This window comes from Gadus macrocephalus, chromosome 17 (assembly GCF_031168955.1).
Source record: "Gadus macrocephalus chromosome 17, ASM3116895v1".
In the NCBI taxonomy this organism is placed as follows: Eukaryota; Metazoa; Chordata; class Actinopteri; order Gadiformes; family Gadidae; genus Gadus; species Gadus macrocephalus.
In genome coordinates this window covers 1,352,598-1,373,595 of record NC_082398.1, presented here as the reverse complement: position 1 = coordinate 1,373,595, position 20,998 = coordinate 1,352,598, and the positions used below count along the sequence as shown (strand labels likewise).

Here is a 20,998-nt window from a genome sequence, read left to right as displayed (position 1 = left end):
TTGTTTTTTAATCAACTGACATATTCTCATCAACGCAACGTAGATGATTAGAACATGCTATGGTATGAAAGAAAAAATATTTGTAAACATTTCCGATGTTTTTTTTTAGATAACACAAAACAAATGGAAAGAAAATAACATCGCACTACCAATACTGCAGTTTAGGTAGACTGAATCCCTAAACCACCTCTTCTAGTAGACTACTGACCCAATCAAATCAGGCCAAGCCGACTCCAGCTCCAATTCTTGCGTTTGAAGTCAGAAAATAGGACACGTTGTATCCGAGTGGCGAGCGCTGCACGCATACTCCGTGTTCACTGAGCGGCTCTGCCCCCCTTTGTCCGGCCAGATGTCGAGGGCCAACGCAGCTAGCAGGTGGCCCACTTACTTCATTAGCGCAGCCGACCAATACCGCGGTTGGAGATTAGCAGCCCGCTGAAGTTAAGGTTAAGGGGAGAAGCTCTTTAATCCAGGAAACCAGGGCCAAATTAATCAATCAAGTTCACCCTAGGGTGCCCTCCGGCTCCTTATCACGTCAGTGTGTTATTGCGACCCATGTGTTCAGGAATATTCAATATTAAATTCGGGGAGAGAGACTGCATGCGACGTGTTATAATAGCAATTAGGTTACATTTTATGAACCCCAACTCTCTCACACACACACACACACACACACACACACACACACACACACACACACACACACACACACACACACACACACACACACACACACACACACACACACACACACACACACACACACACACACACACACACCATCAGGCCAGATTACTGCACTCAAATAATAATTTTAAAATGCTATTTATTTTCCATCACCTTCCAAAGCCCGTAGGCCTCAGTTTTAGGTAAAAAAAAAAAAAAGATTACGTAAATTGTTTCTAAATCAAAACCTGTAGCAGTTGTTGACAACTGATCAATTAAACTTAATTTACTTCAAAAGTTTGAATTGATCATTATTGGGGAAAGCGTATACCAAACCCAGCATATACAGTTAACATTTAAACAGTGAATTGATTCCAACAGAAACACAACCGATACAACAACATTAATATGGATAACATCCCTTTCATGCTATTGGAGTGTAAAGACATGTTAATCAGTGCAGCATTATATTCTATCTTTCCCCTGAAGTCTCCCTGTCGCTCCATCGCCTTTCCCCAAGGGTCAAGTATGTCGTTTCCGAAGACGGACGGATTCTTCTGCGACCGGGGTACTTGGTTTGTCGGAGGACCGTGGACTGTGAATAAAAGTGATGAAGGTAAACATAAAAAGGCTGTAAGACAGGCACTTAAATCCACCGAGCACAATGCCCCCCCCCCCCCAGTTTGGCCCTCCTCTCCTGCTCCAGCTCACACAGCGTCAGAACAACAAAGGGAAAAACTGAACAGAAGACCAGGAATGACTTCATTGTGAAACAGCCCCCGACTACAAACATCTTGTCCGATATTGGCCCGTCTACAAAATAAAAGTGCCCCAAAAAACATGTTAGAAAGTGTAGTTCTTTCATGTCTAGTGCCATTGAATGGAGGTATAATGTAGAGTAACTTTCTCTTCACAATACAGTTCATAAAATAAGACGTGTTGCGCATATATATTAAATTGTACACCATCGTATGTGTCTCCACACGTTAAGTGCTATGGTTGATGGTGAGAGGCTTTTAGTTAGCCTCTATGTCCCATACGCGGTACTAAATAAACCTCTCCCGTACATTGTTAAAGTTGTATTCAAGACTACATTCAGACAGGAGACAGTAGGATGGGCCATGAGGCAGCTGTTATAGTATGCTTGTAGTTCTCGGGAGAAACAACAAATGAAAAACCTACGATTATCTAATTGTACATCTTTGGATTCCACTTTGGCCTTTCTAAAAACGTGGCGATAACCTAGAGTTTCGTACAGCTTACTATATAAACCTAAAACATATATTACACATATTTGATCATGCCTTACAAAACAGCGTGTTTCGTTAGAGTAAAATAGTTTCATAAAATACCTTCAAATCAAGGTATTAAAACAAAAGTACAAAAGTATAAAATAATACGCACAGAAAATCGAATGTTTATCAATTCATGAAACACAGCGAGAGTATCCTTCAGCCACCCGTTAAAAAAACACACAAAGCAGAATCATCCTCTCTACAACTCTCTCTTCGTGAGACAAAGTCAACAGCACTTAATCAACCCCGTTACCGCTGAGATCGTACAAAACCCCCAACCTGATACGTGACAAATCAAAGTACATTAAAAAAGCTTTAAAAACAAAATAAAAAAACGATCAAGGCACAGACACACGACGACACTAAAACCAGCGCTTCTAAGATGGACGTATCGCCGCTGCCGTAGCTCGGTCTGTTCTGCCGTTTAAAAAGGTTCGGTATTGGCTGCACGGGCCTTGTTCACCTGTCAGCCATCTTGGTTCCACTTCCCCTGACCCAGCTAGCGTTTGGAACCAAGATGGCCGCCTCGTGGACAAAGCCCATTGAGGTAACCTGAGAGGGCTCCTTTCTGCTTCTGGCTCCCGGGACTGTGAGGAAAGATGTCCGTCGATTCCGGAGTAACATTGCATGAAGAGAAGGGAGGGAATCCTGAATGCGAGCAGCGGCAGCAGCAGCAGCAGTCACAGTGACGATTGGAGACGATCGAGGTCGCAACAAACACAGACACAGAGAGCAGGGCGTCTGGGTCTCTCTCGCGGTGGAGTGTTACTCCTCATCTCCGCTCTGTTCCGCTCTGTTCCGCTCAGACCCAAAGCAGAGCGAGGCTTCGGTAGAAAACTAAAAAAAAAAGCGTTGTTGTTCGTTCCCGTGCCGACGCAGGACACACACAAGACGACGTCGAAGGCGAAGCGGCGGCGCGGCGTGGAGCGTGACTCGATGGATCCTCGCCTCGCCGCCCCCCCAGCGGCGGCGGCCCACGGACGGGTGGGGGGCCGGGGGGGGGGTCAGAGGTCAGAGGTCAGACTACACCTCGTTGCGGAAGCTGTGAGCGGCCTGCAGGGGGTGTCGGCTCCGCAGGGGGATCAGCCACAGGAGCTTCCAGCGCGTTCCGAACACCTCGGAGAGCGCCCACTGCCAGGACCTCTTGGTCACGTGACTGTCACCGGGGGAGGGGGGGGGAGGGGGAGAGGGGGAGGGGGAGAGGGGGAGAGGGGGAGGGGGGGGGTTGGAATGTGGGGGTTAGAACTAGAGCCCGACCTAAATTATTTATTTTATTAAATATTAATTAATCGTCCGATACAGATAGTTTGGAAACTGCCTAATATCGGCCCGCCGATATTAGGCAGTTTCCAAACTATCGGTATATTTAAAAATGTTTACATGATAATAATATCGGCCCGCCGATATATCGGTCGGGCTCTAGTTTATACAGTAAATAGACTTCATTAATATAAAAGGACTGCATTTATACAGCGTTCCTATGCTCCTATATATCTGAAATAGAGGCGGCCATTGCGACAGGTGTAGTATAATACTGGATACTGAGAATACTCACATTTCATCTAAGGTCCGAGACATTTTCTCAATGGTGGTGGTGTCCTGTTTGAGAAAAAGGAGTATTTTGGTTGCACAAGCCCTTACAACACCTAAGTAAGCTGATCCTCATCAGATATATTTTGATGTTAACACTGTAACCGGATTTCAGTTCTTTTTAATTCTGCGCGTGCGTATCAATAAATAGCAAAAATTTGAAAAAAACGAAATTAGAATAAGTTGGACCAAAATAACTGTTGTTCCGCTGCCTATTGTCAAATGTTACGGTTGGACTGAGAGTGCCTGTCACTCCTTCAGCGGACCTAAACTGGTGACGCTAGTGGCCATGGAAACACAAATGACACAACGACTATGGTCATCCCTCGACACAGGGATAAACATTTACATTTACATTTAGGGCATTTAGCAGACGCCTTTGTCCAATGTGACTAACAATAAGTACATTTGGCAGAAGAAGAAGAGAAACAACAATATATCTCTGTCGGTACAGTAAGGGTGTTCATAGAACCAAGTGCCAAGCACTAACCATCACTAGGTTAAAACAGAAGAAGGAACACGGCTCCTCTACTGATGCTAGCGAGGGGCTAGCTCTCACCGCTAATGTACGTTAGCGTGGCAGCAATTGGAAGCAGGAAGAGATGACTCACGGAGATGATGCCGGCCATCTGGGTGTAGAAGAGGCTTCCCATCCCCCCGAACATCACCAGACCCATCAGCGCGGAGACTCTCAGGAGGGCCAGCTCGTGCTGCGTGGTGAACGTATCCTGGAAGAGACCGAGCGGGCTTCTTAGTCTGGCCCATGTGTGTGTGTGTGTGTGTGTGTGTGTGTGTGTGTGTGTGTGTGTGTGTGTGTGTGTGTGTGTGTGTGTGTGTGTGTGTGTGTGTGTGTGTGTGTGTGTGTGTGTGTGTGTGTGTGTGTGTGTGTGTGTGTGTGTGCGTGCGCGTGTGTGTGTGTGTGTGTGTGTGTGTGTGTGTGTGTGTGTGCCCCCTGCCTCTTAGTTCAATACATGCCCTATTTCAGGGGCGATCTCTCCTCTCTTATCTCATGCCACAAAGTCACAGGAGTTTAGAGATCCAGATACACCACTAGTGAAACCAGAGCTAGTTCTAAAAGACGCTGGAACTAGACTCTCTCCTGTCTCTATGGATTACTGTCCGTTTCTTGTCAAACTTCTGTATGAATCTGTACTTTTGAATCTGTCTCCCTCGAAAAAGAGATCTGGATCTCAGTGAGACTCCTGGTTTGGAATAAAGGAAAGACTGTTGAAGGCAGTACCTGGTCCAATGCGGTCAGGGGCTGGAAGTAGTAGTACTGGCAGAAGTCCATGACCAGGGTGAAGAGGCTCAGCACCTGGGTGTAGAAGCAGAGCTGCAGGAACAGCCAGTGGTTGTCCTCGCCCACGCAGTTGTTGATCCTGAGAGGAAGGGAGGCGGCGCAGCGTGATGAGAGAGGGGTGAACCCTCGTCAAACTCCGCCCCGCCCTCGGCCCTGCTGTTGACATGCCGGTCAGCGTTGCGTCGGACCGGTTTGGGGGCTCTTGTACTCCTGACCGTCCCTGGAGGGGGGAGCCCTCCTCTGGGCTCTAACCGAGGGTTCTTCCATCTGGGTTTTGGGGAGTTCTTCCTTTAAGCGTTAACCGCCAGCACGTGGGTGTATTTCATTATTCATGTCATCTGTATGTCACGGGTCAATGGACAGCACTGCGTATCAACACACTAAGACTGATTTACAGCCAACGTTTTCTTTTAAGCGTTTAAAAAAAAAAGTGTAAAGTGTAAAAAACGGAACTAAAATAATCCACGGAGGAATGAGAGCGGTGAGAGAGACGGGTGGTCGTGGGGGCGGGGCCTGGTCAGACAGACAGGTGGGCGTCGGGGCGGGGCCCTGGTCAGACACACAGGTGGGCGTGGGGGCAGGGCCTCGTCAGAGAGACAGACAGGTGGGCGTGGCCCTGGAGAAAATACAGGTGGGCGTGGGGGGTCTCACCAGGGGCAGTGGTGGTCCATCCGGCGGACGCAGTGGCCACAGCGGCTGCAGTGGTGGGACCTCTTGGGCCGCATCAGGTTGCACTTGTTGCACAGCTCCCAGTTGGCGCGCTCTGGGGGGAGAGGAGAGCGTGAGGCGGGGGATGGTCAACGGCGTCTATTCCCAGATAGGGCCTTTGACATCTTGATTAGGTTACGTGCATCACGATATAGTGTGTTTTCTGGTAATTCAGTAAATAAAAAGACTGCATAAAATAGCCACCCAAAGCCTATCCTATTGATCCTCGTGAATTTAGTTACTGAGGATGTTTTTCATGCTTTGTGGTGAAACTTAGTGCACAATGAACACAACCGTTGCAAGTTGAACTATACCAAAAAGATAAATAAATATAGCTTAGGCCTAGGCTACGATATGAAAATGGGAAATATCAAAAAGGTTAACATAAAACCCTTTGAATGAATACGTGTTCAGCTGACACTGTGCTTGATGACGATGATTTGAATGACGATGGTGATCACGACGATGATTTGAATGATGATGATGACGATGATTTGAATGACGATGGTGATCACGACGATGATTTGAATGATGATGATGACGATGATTTGAATGACGATGGTGATCACGACGATGATTTGAATGATGATGATGACGATGCATTCAAAAGGTCCCCATCCGTGCGCTGCTACCCCACAACTCTCCCCTTTGTTTTGCTGCCCTGGGAGTGACATCACCCTGACCCACCTCATCGACCTGCCCTAAACGGGGGTATGTATTACACTCAGACCCGGAGTCTGAGACAAACGTCTCCTCATCAAACTCCTCCTGCTGTCCTCTCATCTCAGACCTCCATAATGCGATTACACGCCGCTAAACAAATAACACGGGTAGAAGTGGAAGGCTAGGAAACCACATTATGCGGAAGACGCCTAGCGCGTCACCTAGACTATGCATAGCCTCCCTTCTACCCCCTCCCAAAGCTCTTATTGTGTGTTGTACGTCCTGGCACTTAAAATAGTATTTAACATAATGTAGCATCTTATCCTAGCTATCTCTGTTGTCTAAGGGGAATGGGTTAACCTAGTGATGGTTAGTGCTTGGCACTTGGTTCTATGAACATCCTTACTGTACAGACAGAGATATATTGTTGTTTCTCTTTCTTCCACCAAATGTACTTATTATTATTATTATTTTTACTGGTGTTTCTGCCGCACTACAACGAAGGACACAAATCCTGGGCCCTGGTTGTACTGTATGTGAGTACTATGATATTAGCAGTGCTACAACAGAGGCTCTATTCATACTGCTGCTGCCGGCTGAGGGTAGAGGCGGCTGCCAAAGCCCTCAACGTAAACGCAGACGGCGGGGTAGACGTCGTGGAGGGCGGCGGCCTACCGGAGAAGGGGATGTGGGGGTCCGGGGGCAGACGGCCGGGGTCCGCCGTGGACGCCCTCAACAGCGCCAGGATGCAGAGCGCCGACGCCAGGTAGTAACCTGAGGAAGGACGCGTATCACAGCACACACACACACACACACACACACACACACACACACACACACACACACACACACACACACACACACACACACACACACACACACACACACACACACACACACACACACACACACACACGTTTATATAGTGCCAATCACAGCACCTGCTGAGATGGAGAGGCTACGGCTACTGCTGGAGTTAATTTGGTTTGATGTTTGTAGTTTTCTTTCCATAGTGAGTAGTGCATTTCAATGCTATTGGACTATTTTGCAGGACTGATGAGTTCATCGGTCATTTGTTGCATTGAAGCCCCGGTTCCAGCCCACATTCAAACCCAATGAGATTTAAAATAACGTGTTTTGGGCCGAGGCGCATTATCCCCGTGGTTACGACGCACACAAGCTCCATGTACCGCTGTTGTGTCTGAGCCTTATGATGTCAGATGCCGTGTGAACGCCCCCCACACGCCGTTGTGACCTGTGTCGCGTATGAACGCAAACACGAGCGATGATGACTATGAAATGCGCCGCGCCCTGGGGTGGTACACTGTGAGCGTCGCAGAAACGTACATCGGCCGCCGCCCAGATGGAGCTCGAGCCATCCACACACACACGCACACATCTCGCCACCGGTATCACTTGGCGGGACGTTGGGGTTCCTTGGTGGAAGCACTTCAACGGCTCGAAGAGAACACAACTTTGGAGTTCGGAGCAGAGCAGAATGTTCCCAAACTGGTTGGGAAACCCTGGTGAGGTTTCCTCTAAATGATTATAGAGATAGTGACACAACGGCATTGAAGATACTAGAAGACACATTACCATGTTTAAAAGAACATGGTAATACCTGCTTGAGCAGGTCGTAGCGAGTTTATCAAGTCAAGCGAGACGGAGCAGGCTGCCCGTCCCAGTAATGCTACGCGTGTCTCGGTCTGGTTGTTTTGTAATATTAATGCATGTATTTTTTTTTTCAAATATACTCTTCGAATGGATTTAGTTCCTTAGAAGCTATTTCATGCTGCGCCTGTGACTCAAAGTTCGAACAATGGCGGTGGAAGTAGAAGTAACAGTACTATACACGGAGTAGTCATAGTATTATCCATTTCGATTTTTATAGTAGTATTACAAATGAAACATTTAGCATTAGTAGTAGTAGTATATATTAAACATATGTTGCTGTAGTAGTAGAGAATCAGTCGTTGTATTGGTAGCAGTATTAGTAGTAGTAGTAGAAGTGGTAGCAGCAGCAGCAGTATTAGTAGTAGTAGTAGTTTACTATTAGTAGCAGTAGTCGTAGTATAGTTGCAGCATAAGTAGTACCAGTAGTAGTATCAGCATGAGCAGTAGTAGTATCAGCATAAGCAGTAGTAGTATCAGCATTGGTCGTAGTAGTAGTAGTAGTACAAATGGAACATTTGTTGGTGTAGTAGTATGAATAGAGCCTTTGTTGTAGTAGTACTAATATCCTAACACTCACAGACGACCAGGGCCCAGGATATGTGTCCTTCGTTGTAGTGCGGCAGGAGGACCAGCATGGGGACAAAGACGCTGTTGTACAGCCAGATGCCGAAGACCATGCTGACACACAGCCATCCCAGGGGGTCCACCACGAAGTGCAGACGCAGCTTCATGACCCAGGAAGACCTAGGAGGACCATAACAATAACAACTACTCAACATGTCTTCCCCTATTAGACATCCATGACTCCAGTCCCTCGTCTAATAAAGAAATAGCTTTGACCAGGACTAAGGTAGTCTCATATGATGGCTCAGAAGTTATATAGAGTACAGCGTTGCAATACGTAATACCAATTTGGTGGTGTTTACAGCGCTGAGAATAAGCATTATAAATCATTCAGTGATAAAACATAACAGGTATTTGATAAAACCGTACTTTGTACAGTCCAATGACAGCCTACATTTAGATGGTAGAAAACATACGCCTAGTACCAACCTAACCTCACGCGTCTTTATTTACTACGTATAGGATCCATGTTAACCATCATTCAAATCTGTGACCTTCCATTCAGTGTTTTCCAGTCCTACAGTCCCACACGTCCCACACAGTGACGGCTGCAGCTGGTCCAACATTAACCCACGCAGAACCTGTTTCTATTGACCTTGGTGTGGCTGCAGTTTGATCCGAGGATGAATGGATGGGCTGGGGTGCAGTCCGTCTCTGGAGGGCTGCTCCTCAGCAGCAGTCACACAACGCTCCAAGCAATCCTAGAAACAGACAGCCTGATACAGCAACCTACACCAACATCACAGGCTGAAGGCATGACTATTCTATCCCTCCATACGGACAGCATGAGTATTTACCTTTTCGTTCGTGCTGTCTGATTAAAAGATAACAACATCGACGCGTCTGTGTGTGTCGGTGTGTGTGTGAAACACTTCCTCATCTCTTGGAGGGCGGGGCCGACAGGTGGAGGAGGAGGGGTAGCTGGAAGAGAACTGAAGAAAACTGTGCATTCCCATCAAACGTTCAATACAACTTTCTATAAATTCATTAATTATATGTTCATTTTAAGTACACATAGTATAGCGTCATCGCACTTCTGCTAAAATTTGCCGGTAGCTTTTATTTTGAGTACTGCGCATGCGCCATGTTCGTTATACTATACATTTCTATAAAACATTCAATAAATCTTTCTATGATTAATTATTTAGTGTTATTTTAAGTACAAATAGTTATATATTTGGTTTTAAATAACTAAATAAATTTACTCAACGGTTCTTTTTTTCCGTTTAAACGGAAATTACGTAGGGGGCGCGTCATCATCCTTCCGCTAACATTAGCCGATAGCTTTTATTTTGATCGGGGGCTGAGCGGAAGATCGGTAACATAGGCAGCCTTAAACATGGCATTATCCAACTCCTATAAGCTCCGGTGCTCCATCCCGGGGCATGAGATGGACGTCCGGGGGGTCACGGCCGCCCTGGTCCCCGCCGGAGCGTTCGTGTCCGTGTCCAGAGACCGGACTGGAAGGGTCTGGACCCCTAATGCAAGGTAGACAACACACACAAACACACCATAAGCCTCGATCACCGGGATACGGTTGTGTGTAGAGCACAGGGAGGGGAGAGAGGCGCCCGGACTGAGTGGTCGTATCACCTCAGGTAGATAGTCTATGTCTCGGCTTCCCTTTGCCGGTCTGTGATGGCGATTTTAAACCAGCCTTGTCATTCACCATGGCTGGCTCTGTCAGGCGTGACGCTGCTCTCGGCAAGACGGTTGAAGAGACAGAGGAAGGTGGGAGAGACAGAGAAAGAGGGAGGGAGAGAGATATGGAAGAGAGAGAGAGAGGGAGGGTGCGTACATGCCATCAGCACACACAATAAAGAAATCGAAACCCATATATGACGTACTGTGGTTCCTCATTAACGGACATGTACTGTTTTTTTCTCTTCTGTTTTCATTTTCTCAACCCATGCAGTCCAGACAAAGGCTTCACAGAGATGCACTGTTTGACCGGCCACACCAACTTCGTGTCCTGTGTGTGCATCATCGCCCCGAGCGAGACTTACCCCAGGGGGCTTATCGCCACGGGGGGAAACGATAACAACATTTGTGTGTTCTCACTGGATCAACCACAGCCCCTCTTCATGCTGCAAGGCCATAAAAACACAGGTGAGGTTTCAGTGTTTTGTCGTCTCCTCTTGTTTTCTGATGTTGTGTTGATACAAGCTGTGTGTTAACCAGGCGGCCTTGTTTTTCCCCAGTTTGCACTTTGTCCTCCGGGAAGTTTGGCACACTCCTGAGCGGCTCTTGGGACACCACCGCTAAAGTGTGGCTCAACGAGAAGTGCATGATGACACTGCAGGTAATATACACCAGCAGCAGCTACCGCTTCTCCTTAGTCTGATGACACGGTCGGGTGTGGTGTTCATGGCAGACGTCCTATGGTGCAGGTGGTCGGCATAATCGGCTGACTGCAAGATGAGAAAGTTACGCCCAACGTATCTGTAGTCTGGTCGGTATATAATGCATGTTCCAATTATAGTTGGACAATTATGTTTTCATCTTCACACCCCAAATTTCACAATATGAATTTACTATATTAACCCAAGATGGGAGGTTAGAATGTATGTTCACACACACACACACACACACACACACACACACACACACACACACACCCACACCCCCTGCTACTTTGACCTAACGTTGCGTGTTGTATTCATGACAGGGTCACACTGCGGCAGTCTGGGCGGTCGCCATCCTCCCAGAACAGGGCCTCATGCTGTCCGGCTCCGCAGATAAATCCATAAAGCTTTGGAAAGCCGGCCGCTGTGAAAAGACATACACAGGTGAGCGGAGGCACTCCCCCCTCATTAATTAAATGCAATTTTTTTAATCCCTTCAAAATTACAATATAAGAACAAAGAACTGTATATGGGCATAATTGTGTATAAGAACACAATTCGTTGGAGTGTAGCTCCAAGCCTGATTCATAAGCCTTGTCGGCCGCTGATAACACGACAACAACAACACAACTTCAACCACCGCAATCCATCCCATCTCGGTGTAGTCCGCAGTGCGGGAATCCTAACAGTCTTCCTCCTCCTCCTCCTCCCCCCTCTGAAGGCCATGAGGACTGCGTCAGGGGTCTGGCCGTCCTCAGTGACACAGAGTTCTTCTCCTGCAGCAACGACACCAGCGTGAGGAGATGGATGGTGACCGGGGAGTGTGTCCAGGTCTACCTCGGCCACACAAACTACATCTACAGCATAGCCATCTTCCCCAACAGCCAAGGTGCGATACTCACACAAGCAGAAGCAGGTGGCGGGTTTTGAATTAACCCTGTTCAAATTCTTAGGTGTTTTCCTCTAGTTTGTAGAATGATTAAGGGGGCTTTCAGGTATGATTTGAGAGGAAAAGCGGGAGGGAGGAAGATTTGTTAATATCCCCTTCAGATATCCCCTTCCACCCTGTGTTTCTCCACTATTGATAAGTGTTGCATTCCAAGCACCTGTGATAGACAAGCCAACTCGATTCTCCAAACCAATCACTGAACAAATCACTGTACAAATGCCCTGATTGGTCGGATATGAGCCCAGAACTACCCCAAAATCGGTCTTGGCTCCAACGGGGGGCCAGCACAGTCCATTGGATCGAATTTTCTCGCAGCGTATTTCACTAACTAATAGCTGACAGAATGGCTATGCCATTTATAACTAATTACTCAAAAAATACTATTAAATTCTTGCCTGCAGAACCGTATTTATTCTTGTTGACACCAGCTGTGCGATCCACAGTCTACCACTTGCTGGGAGGCCGGCTTAGGAGGTAAAGCAGTTGTCTTGTAACTGAAAGGTTGCTAGTTCAATCCCCAGCCCCTCCTAGCTGAGTGTTGATGTGTCCCTGAGCAAAACACTCAACCCTAACCGCTCCTGACGAGCTGGCTGTCGCCTTGCACGGTTGACTCTGCCGTCACTGTGTCAATGTGTGTATTAACCGATGTAAGTCTCTTGGGATAAAAGCGTCTGCTAAATACCCCAATTGTAATTGCTGTTTCTCTGTCACATAGACTTTATAAGCACAGGAGAAGACCGGACAGTGAGGATATGGAGGAAGGGGGAGTGCCATCAGACCATCCGCCTACCGGCCCAGTCGGTGTGGAGCTGCTGCATTCTGCCCAACAACGACATAGCGGTGGGGGCCAGGTAACGCAGCTCTCTCATATGCACTCGGCTCTCCATCGGGGAAGATGTGTGATCCGTCTGATCCTTGGTGTAAGCGCAGAGTACATACATATTCATTTTTGCATTAGAGGTTTGACTGACGCAAAGCTGTATTTTGATTGGGTGTCTACTATTTTGAATACAGAAAAAAAAAAATCTGATTGCATTTATTAACTAAGCATGAAGGAACTCGTTGCATGTCAATTGTTTTTTCATGAACACTGAACTTTGAGCGACTGGGCTTGGAGTGTCTTGAGGCACACATTGGAAACCAATGGCTTGATTATCTTTTTCTCTCTCTCTCTCTCTCTCTCTCTCTCTCTCTCTCTCTCCACCAGTGATGGGCTCATCCGAGTGTTCACCGAGGCAGAGGATCGCGTGGCCAGTCCACAGGAGCTGCTGGCCTTCGAGGACGAGCTCTCCAAGACCACCATAGACCCCAAGACGGGAGACCTGGGGGACATCAAGATCGACGACCTGCCTGGGAGGGAACACCTGGACGAGCCTGGTAACCCACCGAGAGATCGTCCACGAAACGTAGAGATGTTCAGATACCGATATCGGAAATTCCTCCGATACTGCCTAAAGGGCGGCATCGGGTACGGGCGAGTACGCAAGTCTGTGCGCCGATCCCAAACATCACGTTCGTTAACGGTCAGAGGTGGAAAGTCGTGTGTTCGAGCTACCGAGTCGGAAAAAAACATGGATGCATGGATGCGTAACTTCTAGAATACAATGTATAATTTAGAATTATAGATACATTTTTTTAAATGATATAGCTCTGACTTTCTTTTTCCGCCATTAAGTAAACCGACTATACATCGCCAGCACCCTAAGAGAACCCTTCAGTAAGAACAAGTGCTGTTAGTAGTTACAATGATGGATGCTGTATCGGTTAACTTGGTATCGGCCAATATTCAAGTTCAGGAATCGGAATCGGGAAGGACAATATGGTATCGGATCATCTGTAAGGAATCGTGTGGTTGGAAGTTCCCGTCTCCCGGTCCACCGCAACTCGCTCTTCTTGCAGGGAACCGCGACGGACAGACGCGTCTGATCAAGGAGGCGGACAAGGTGGAGGCGTACCAGTGGAGCGTCGCCGAGAGCCGCTGGGTGAAGATCGGAGACGTGGTGGGAGGGTCCAGCCAGCACACCACCAAGAAGGTCACGTACGAGGGGAAGGTAGGAGGATTCATGCCGTCACTCGAGTGAAAAGACCAAACATTTACAATGAGGGCGTTTAGCAGACGCTGGTATCAAAAGCGTACATTTGTCAGGAGAAAGAGAAACAATAATTCATCTGTCGGTACAGTAAGGATTTTCATAGAACTAGGTTAACCCATTCCCCGTAAACAATAAAGATGGCTAGGATAAGATGCTAAACGATGCTAAGTACTGCTTTTAAGTTCCAGGACGTACAACATACAATAAGTGGGTTAGGGGGGAGGCATGACGAGCCTAGGTGACCTCTGAACTGTTGAGACTTCTGCAAACAAACGCCGCCGTTGACCACGCCGTTCCTGCGCAGGAGTACGACTTTGTGTTCACCATCGACGTGAACGAGGGAGGGCCGTCCATGAAGCTGCCCTACAACATGTCCGAGGATCCCTGGCTCACCGCACACAACTTCCTGCAGAAGAACGACCTGAGCTCCGCCTTCCTGGACCAGGTGGCCAACTTCATCATCGAGAACTCCAAGGGGCACGTGGTGGGGCCGGCCACCCCCAGTGCAGTAGACCCCTTCACTGGTGAGCCCCACTGCCTGAGACGGTGCAATCAGGAGCTTGTTTCTTTGGGTTTTAGAGTGTGAGAATTTTTATTGAGATAAAAAAAATAATAATAATCAAATGATGACTCAATATATTTGAGTTGAAGATTTTGCTCTTTTTTTTTTCAATCTGTTTATTTATTTTATTCATTAAATGTTTTATAGAAATTGCAGAACAGCTCGATACATATCCCTACATTGTTTTATATTTGAACATTTTATATTTGACCATTTGGTCTATTCTTTAAGGCGAAATATCGAAGTTCTCAGTTACAAAGTGTTTTATGGATCTTTTGTCTCTTTGAAACGTGCGCTGCTGGTTAATTAACCCTTTGCGCGGTTCCAGAGGGCCTGTAATTCAAGCACTTAAAGGCTAAACGTATAAACTTGTCTCTAACGCGCCTCAGGCTAATTAACTTGACACTGGGAGGCGTTCCGCATGACGGCAGCGCGGTTGGTTTTATAGGCCGGCGGTAAACGTGTTTTACCCGGTCCTTGTGAACAGGATCCGGGCGCTACGTCCCGGGAGCGGCGGACGGCAGGACGGGCTTCGGGGCGGACCCCTTCACAGGTGGGGTCACCTGTTGTCTCCCAGGACAATAAGAGCAGCGCCCGGACGCTTGACTTTGACATGGAGGAAAATGTGTAATTATTTAACGTAGGGCTGGGCGATTAATCGAATTTTGATCTTGATTTCGATTTTAGCGTCAAATGATCACTAAATTAACATAATTGAGTTTCGTTTTTTTTTTTATGTTTTATCGAAAGGGCAGAATAGCTGGATACCTATCTGTACATCATTTTAGATTGTAACTTTTTTTTTTACCATTTTGTGTATATATATATATTTTTTTTTATTACTTAAAGGCGAAATTTCAAAGTTCTCAGTTACAAAAATAAAATCGGAGAGACATGCTGAATAAATAAAACATGTTTTCAAACTCAAAAATAATCGTTAGAATAATCGTGATTTCCATATTGACCAAAAGCATCGTGATTATGATTTTTCCCATAATCGAGCAGCCCTCATTGAAGGTGTTGTTGCTGTTGTTTGTGGCCAGGCTCTGGCCGATACATCCCCGGGTCAGGATCCACTGGCGGCTCGACAGGTGCGACCGACCCCTTTACAGGTGAGCTCCCGGTCCCCTGGGGAACCTGATGAAGAACCGTGGGAATGCAGACCTGCGTTGTTGTGCGTTGGTGAAAGGGTGCCCTGAATCTAGCTTGTCATGAATGGCCATGGGTTATGTGTTTTTATCCCAAGTGCTCCTAAAGTCAAACTTCAATTAATTAAAGTCATTGAACTTTATAAATCAAATTGTATCAGAATCCCTCTCCAAATATCCTGATTCAGAGTCTGGGATTAGTAAGCGACCGTCCCTTCTCCTAAAACAAAACCACATTCTGTCCGTATTAATGACATTATTGTTATGTAATGTTGACCAAGCTGGGGCCAAGAGCCCTGGAGATGTTTGGCTCTGACCGCTCCACCTCTCCGTCCTTGTCTCCCCCCCCCCCTCCCCTCCTCCAGGTGGAGGTGCCTACTCCTCCGCAGCCTTCAGGCAGACCGCCACCAACATCTACTTCCCCAAGACGGACAGCGTGACCTTCGACCAGGCCAACGCCACACAGATTATGGGTAAGAAAGTCGCATCATAAAAAACCCAGAGTTGTATGTATAATAAGTAACCCTTTTTTGAGATAATGGATTAACATTTCAGGTGTAACAGCGTTTCACCTTGGTGCAGGGAAATGTGCAATAGACAGCAATGACTTGAGACTGACTGAGATAATTTAAGACTAACTTCAAGTTCAGAGTTCACCTGGACTCTTATTGCACATATCTTATGTTGTACATCCTGGCACTTAGAAATAGTATTGTGTAGCATCTTATCCTAGCTATCTTTGTTGTATACAGGGAATGGGGTAACCTAGCGATTGTTAGTTCTTGGCACTTATTTCTAAGAACATCCTTACTTTACCGACTTTACTGATATTTTGTTGTTTCTCTTTCTTCTTACAAATGTATTTATTATGGTCGCTTTGGACGACAGCGCCTGCTTGAACGGCCTCAATGTAAATGTAATATAAAGGGTTGACCCCGTGGTGACCTGCTGTCCCCCAGCCAAGCTGAAGGAGCTGAACGGCACTGCGTCCCCGGAGCACAAGCTGTCGGAGGAGTTTGTGGAGAGCCTGGAGAGGATGCTGGACAGCGTGGTGGGCGGAGCCAACAACTCCACGCCGCCACCCAGCCTGCAGCAGATCAACCTGCTCTGGAAGGCGTCCCACTGGCCTGAAGGTACCCCCCAGAAGAGAACTCAGTCAGCGTGGTTTAAAGCAGTAGGACTTCTGTACGCTTCGAAACCACGAAATTAACGAGTAGTAAAAATTATATATTTTTTTATCTTAGTTTAATAAAATACGAAGACAAGTCAGATTCCCGTCACAAAAGGCTCCATTGTGGACACCGTTATTTGCAGAGCGTGTACCTTTTACTCTAAAATCACTGCTATAATAATCAGTCAATATACAGTATGTCTCCGGAGGACGTTAATGGAAACATGAATCTGTTCCAATAGATCGACTCGTTATGCTGCGCCTCATACTTTCTCCTCGTACCTCGTGCATAACAAGCATTCAAAACGTGGCTCCAGACCACGCTACGGCCCCCCCGCCCTTATCCCATCCATTACCCCTCCTGCGTCTCCCCCTCTTTACTCCGTCCTGCCCGCCTCCACCCTGGGCTGAGTTCAGGAGGTGGAGCACGTTGACTTGTAACCTGAAGGTTGCGGGTCCGTGTGCGGGACCGTGTGCATGAATGGCTGAACGTTAGGCAACATTGTAAAGTACGTCGAGTGGCCACTAGTTAGAAAAGCGCTGTATAAATGCAGTCCATTGAACATAACCCTCCGTCTCCCCCCTCGCCCTCCTCCCTCCCTCCCCCTCCCCCAGACATCGTGTTCCCCGTGCTGGACATCCTGCGGCTGGCAGTGCGCCACCCGCAGGTCAACGAGAGCCTGTGCGGCGAGGCGGAGGGCGTGCAGCTCTGCAACCACCTGCTGGGCCTGATGGCCCCCCAGGGCCGGCCGGCCAACCAGATGCTGGCCCTGAGGACTCTGTGCAACTGCTTCGGGGGCCCCCAGGGCCGCGCCCTCCTCCTGGCGCAGCGGGAGGCCGTGCTGGCGCGCGCGGCCGAGCTGGCCGTCGGCGGCAGCAAGAACACCCAGGTGGCGCTGGCCACGCTGCTGCTGAACTACGCGGGCTGCCTGCACGGGCGGCCCGACCTGGAGGCCAAGGCGCAGTGCCTGTCGGTGGCCAGCAGCGCGCTGGAGTCGGTGCAGGACAAGGAGGCGGTGTTCCGGCTGCTGGTGGCGCTGGGCACGACCCTGGCCTCGGACCAGTCGGCCCGAGAGCTGGCCCGCTCCCTGGGGGTCACCTCCCAGATCGGCAAGTACTCGTCGGTGGCGGACCCGGCCAAGGTGGGCGAGTGCTGCCAGCTGGTGCTGAATGAACTGCAGTGACGTGGGGGAGAGGGGGGCACGCGTGGTGACCTGGCTTAATATCGGTTTCAATATCCCGTTTTTGTTCAACAATTGTTTGTGGTGGATACATGACTAATGCACGTGCAGCAATAAAAAAAGATGTACAAATTGCAAATTTGAATAAACTTTTTTTTATTTATGCTGGTGTAAATCGATTAAACGCACGTCGTCTTTAGCCAAGAGCTTGGTGGTCACATATCTAGGGTGAATGCAAGTTGAATGATGCAGTTGTTTGACATGTTTGGACTGGAAACGCATTATAGAAGAATAAAGTTATGTTTTCAATGCTTGAGCAATTAAACCACAAAAGTGGGGGAAAGATATCGAATTAAGTTAATTTGTCTCAACCAGGGGCTTAAGAGTGCAAGATAAAGGTGTGTCGGAAGAATGCATAATAATAATAATAATAATACATTTAATTTAGAGGCGCCTTTCAAGACACCCAAGGTCACCTTACAGAGCATATAGTCATCATACATTTTTTTAAAAAACAAGACATTGTGGAAAAATAAATAAACATAAGCAATAAGAAATAAATAAAACAAAAACAAGACAAAACAAAACAAAAAAACAATCAAAACAGTGATCAGTTAGACGTTGTGTGCGAGTTTGAACAGGTGAGTTTTGAGTTGTGACTTGAAGGTTGTAATGGTGTCTGACTGTTTTATGTGTGGGGGGAGGGAGTTCCAGAGCCTGGGTGCTGAACAGCTGAATGACCGGGCACCCATTGTAGTGAGTCGTGATGTGGGGATACATAGTAGTCCAGCAGAGGTTGAGCGGAGGGAGCGGGAGGGAGTGTATTCTTGGAGGAGGTCGCAGAGATAACTGGGGGCTAGGTTGTGGAGAGCTTTGTAGGTGAGGAGTAGGGTTTTGTATTGGATACGGTAGTGTACTGGGAGCCAGTGAAGTTGAATGAGGACAGGGGTGATGTGGTCAGATGATTTGGTGCGGGTGATGATCCGGGCGGCTGAGTTCTGAATGATCTGCAGTCTGTTGATGAGTTTTGTGGGGAGTCCGGTGAGGAGGGCGTTGCAGTAGTCTATGCGTGATGTGACAAATGAGTGAACTAGGATTTCAGTGCTGGATTGGGTCAGTGATGGGCGGAGTCTGGCGATGTTGCGGAGGTGGAAGAATGCAGTCCGGGTGATGTTGTGAATATGGGGTGCGAATGAGAGGGTGTTGTCCAGGATGACGCCGAGGCTCTTGACTTTGGAGGAGAAGGGTACTGGGAATCCATCGATAATTATGAGTGGAGCTGGGGTGTGTTGTGATTTAGTGAGGGTGGATTTGGATCCGATGAGCAGGGCCTCGGTCTTGTTTCCATTGAGTTTCAGGAAGTTCCTGCTCAACCAGCTCCGGATCTCTTCCAGGCACGTGATGAGGGAGGTGGGGGGGATGTAGACCTGTGTGTCGTCAGCGTAGCAGTGAAAATGGACCCCATGGTGACGGAGGAGTGTGCCCAGCGGGAGGAGGTAAATGGTGAAGAGGAGTGGACCCAAGACTGACCCCTGGGGGACACCCAGTGAGACACCTGAACACCCAGACTTGTGGTTGCTTAGTTGAACAAATTGTTGACGGCCGGTGAGGTAGGATGTAAACCAGGAGAGTGCAGCACCAGTGATCCCAATACCAGCTAGGCGGTCAAGGAGCAGAGGGTGGGAGATGGTGTCGAATGCTGCGCTGAGATCGAGGAGGATGAGAATGGTGAGTAATCCAGAGTCGGCTGCAAGGAGGAGGTCGTTGGTGATTTTGACTAGGGCTGTTTCAGTGCTGTGTTTTGGACGGAAGCCAGATTGGAACGGTTCATGGAGATTGTTAATGTCGAGGTGGGACTGTAGTTGTGCGGCAACCACCCTTTCAAGTGTTTTGGAGATGAAAGGGAGATTGGAGATGGGCCGGTAATGGTTAAGGTCAGTTGGGTCAGCACCAGGTTTTTTCAGGATGGGAGTGATGGCAGCCAGCTTGAGAGTGGGGGGTACAGTACCAGTAGTGAGGGAGGAGTTAATTATGTTGGTGATCATGGGGGAGATGGACGGAAGACATGCTTTGACAAGGGAGGTGGGAAGAGGATCGAGCTGACAGGTGGTGGTTTTGGCTTTGCGGATGAGTTCTGAAACGGTCTGTTCTGTTACTAGGGTGAAGTCAGAGAGGCTGATGAGTGGTTGGCCAGAGGTGATCATCCAGGGTGGGTCATCAGAGGGGGTGCGAGATGAGGCCAGTTGTTGGTGAATGGTGTTGATTTTAGAGCTGAAGAAGTCAAGGAACGCAGTGCATTGGGTGGTGGAAATATCTGGAGGGAGAGATTTAGGAGGCTGAAGTAAGTGGTTGACTGTTGAGAAGAGGACTCTGCTGTTGCCTGTACCAGTGTTGATGAGGTTGGAGTAGTATGAGGTTTTGGCAGTGGTGAGGGCATTCTTGTAGTGATGGAGGTGGTCCGAATACATTTGGCGGTGTACAGTGAGTTGAGTCTTATTGTAGAGTCGCTCCAGTCGACGACCAGTGGCTTTGAGCTGGCGCAGATGAGGAGTGAACCAGGGAGCAGTGTGGGTGAATGAGACTGAGCGGGTTTTCAGGGGGGCCAGGGTGGTGAGGGAGGAGGAGAGGCAGTTATTGTAGTGAGTCACCAGGTCAGTCAGGGAGGAAGCTGGGGGAGGGTTGGGGTAGGAGCTGATCATGGTGGAGAGGTCTGTGGTGTTGATAAGTTTGATGTTTCTGAAGGAGATGGTCCGTTGTTCCTTGGTTTTGTGTAGTTGGGTATGAATGTCAAAAAGTACAGCTTTGTGGTCGGAGATGGGGAAATCAATGACATCAATGACATTATAACACCCTTTCATGCTTGAATTCCTGAAAATGGTTAACAGCATTGCATTTCTCAGTATAGTCAGCCTGATTCCAATAAGCGACCCCACAGACAAAACTAACAATAACACTGAAGATGGAGACAGAACCACACAACACACAAGCTCCATCACAGAGCCGTAACCATAGGAACGTGATGTAACCAT

General features: G+C 48.0%; 2 protein-coding genes across 2 annotated transcripts; one reads left to right on the top strand and one right to left on the bottom strand.

Annotated features, from left to right (window-relative positions):
* Positions 1–809: 809 nt before the first annotated feature.
* zdhhc21 (zinc finger DHHC-type palmitoyltransferase 21) lies at positions 810–9,457 on the bottom strand. The gene is made up of 9 exons (XM_060035595.1): positions 9,318–9,457; positions 9,116–9,221; positions 8,474–8,640; positions 6,898–6,996; positions 5,503–5,614; positions 4,792–4,930; positions 4,163–4,279; positions 3,517–3,560; positions 810–3,117 (listed from the first exon to the last, which is right to left on the bottom strand). The coding sequence occupies exons 3-9, from the start codon at positions 8,625–8,627 to the stop codon at positions 2,985–2,987; spliced, it is 798 nt and encodes a 265-aa protein (XP_059891578.1). The 5' UTR covers positions 8,628–8,640; positions 9,116–9,221; positions 9,318–9,457; the 3' UTR covers positions 810–2,984.
* A 402-nt stretch (positions 9,458–9,859) lies between these two features.
* Positions 9,860–18,132, top strand: plaa (phospholipase A2-activating protein). Its single transcript, XM_060035561.1, has 14 exons — positions 9,860–10,008; positions 10,436–10,629; positions 10,722–10,822; positions 11,189–11,309; positions 11,587–11,754; positions 12,530–12,665; positions 13,022–13,191; positions 13,714–13,865; positions 14,212–14,431; positions 14,957–15,022; positions 15,513–15,581; positions 15,983–16,090; positions 16,577–16,750; positions 17,404–18,132. The coding sequence occupies exons 1-14, from the start codon at positions 9,860–9,862 to the stop codon at positions 17,970–17,972; spliced, it is 2,397 nt and encodes a 798-aa protein (XP_059891544.1). The 3' UTR covers positions 17,973–18,132.
* Positions 18,133–20,998: the final 2,866 nt, after the last annotated feature.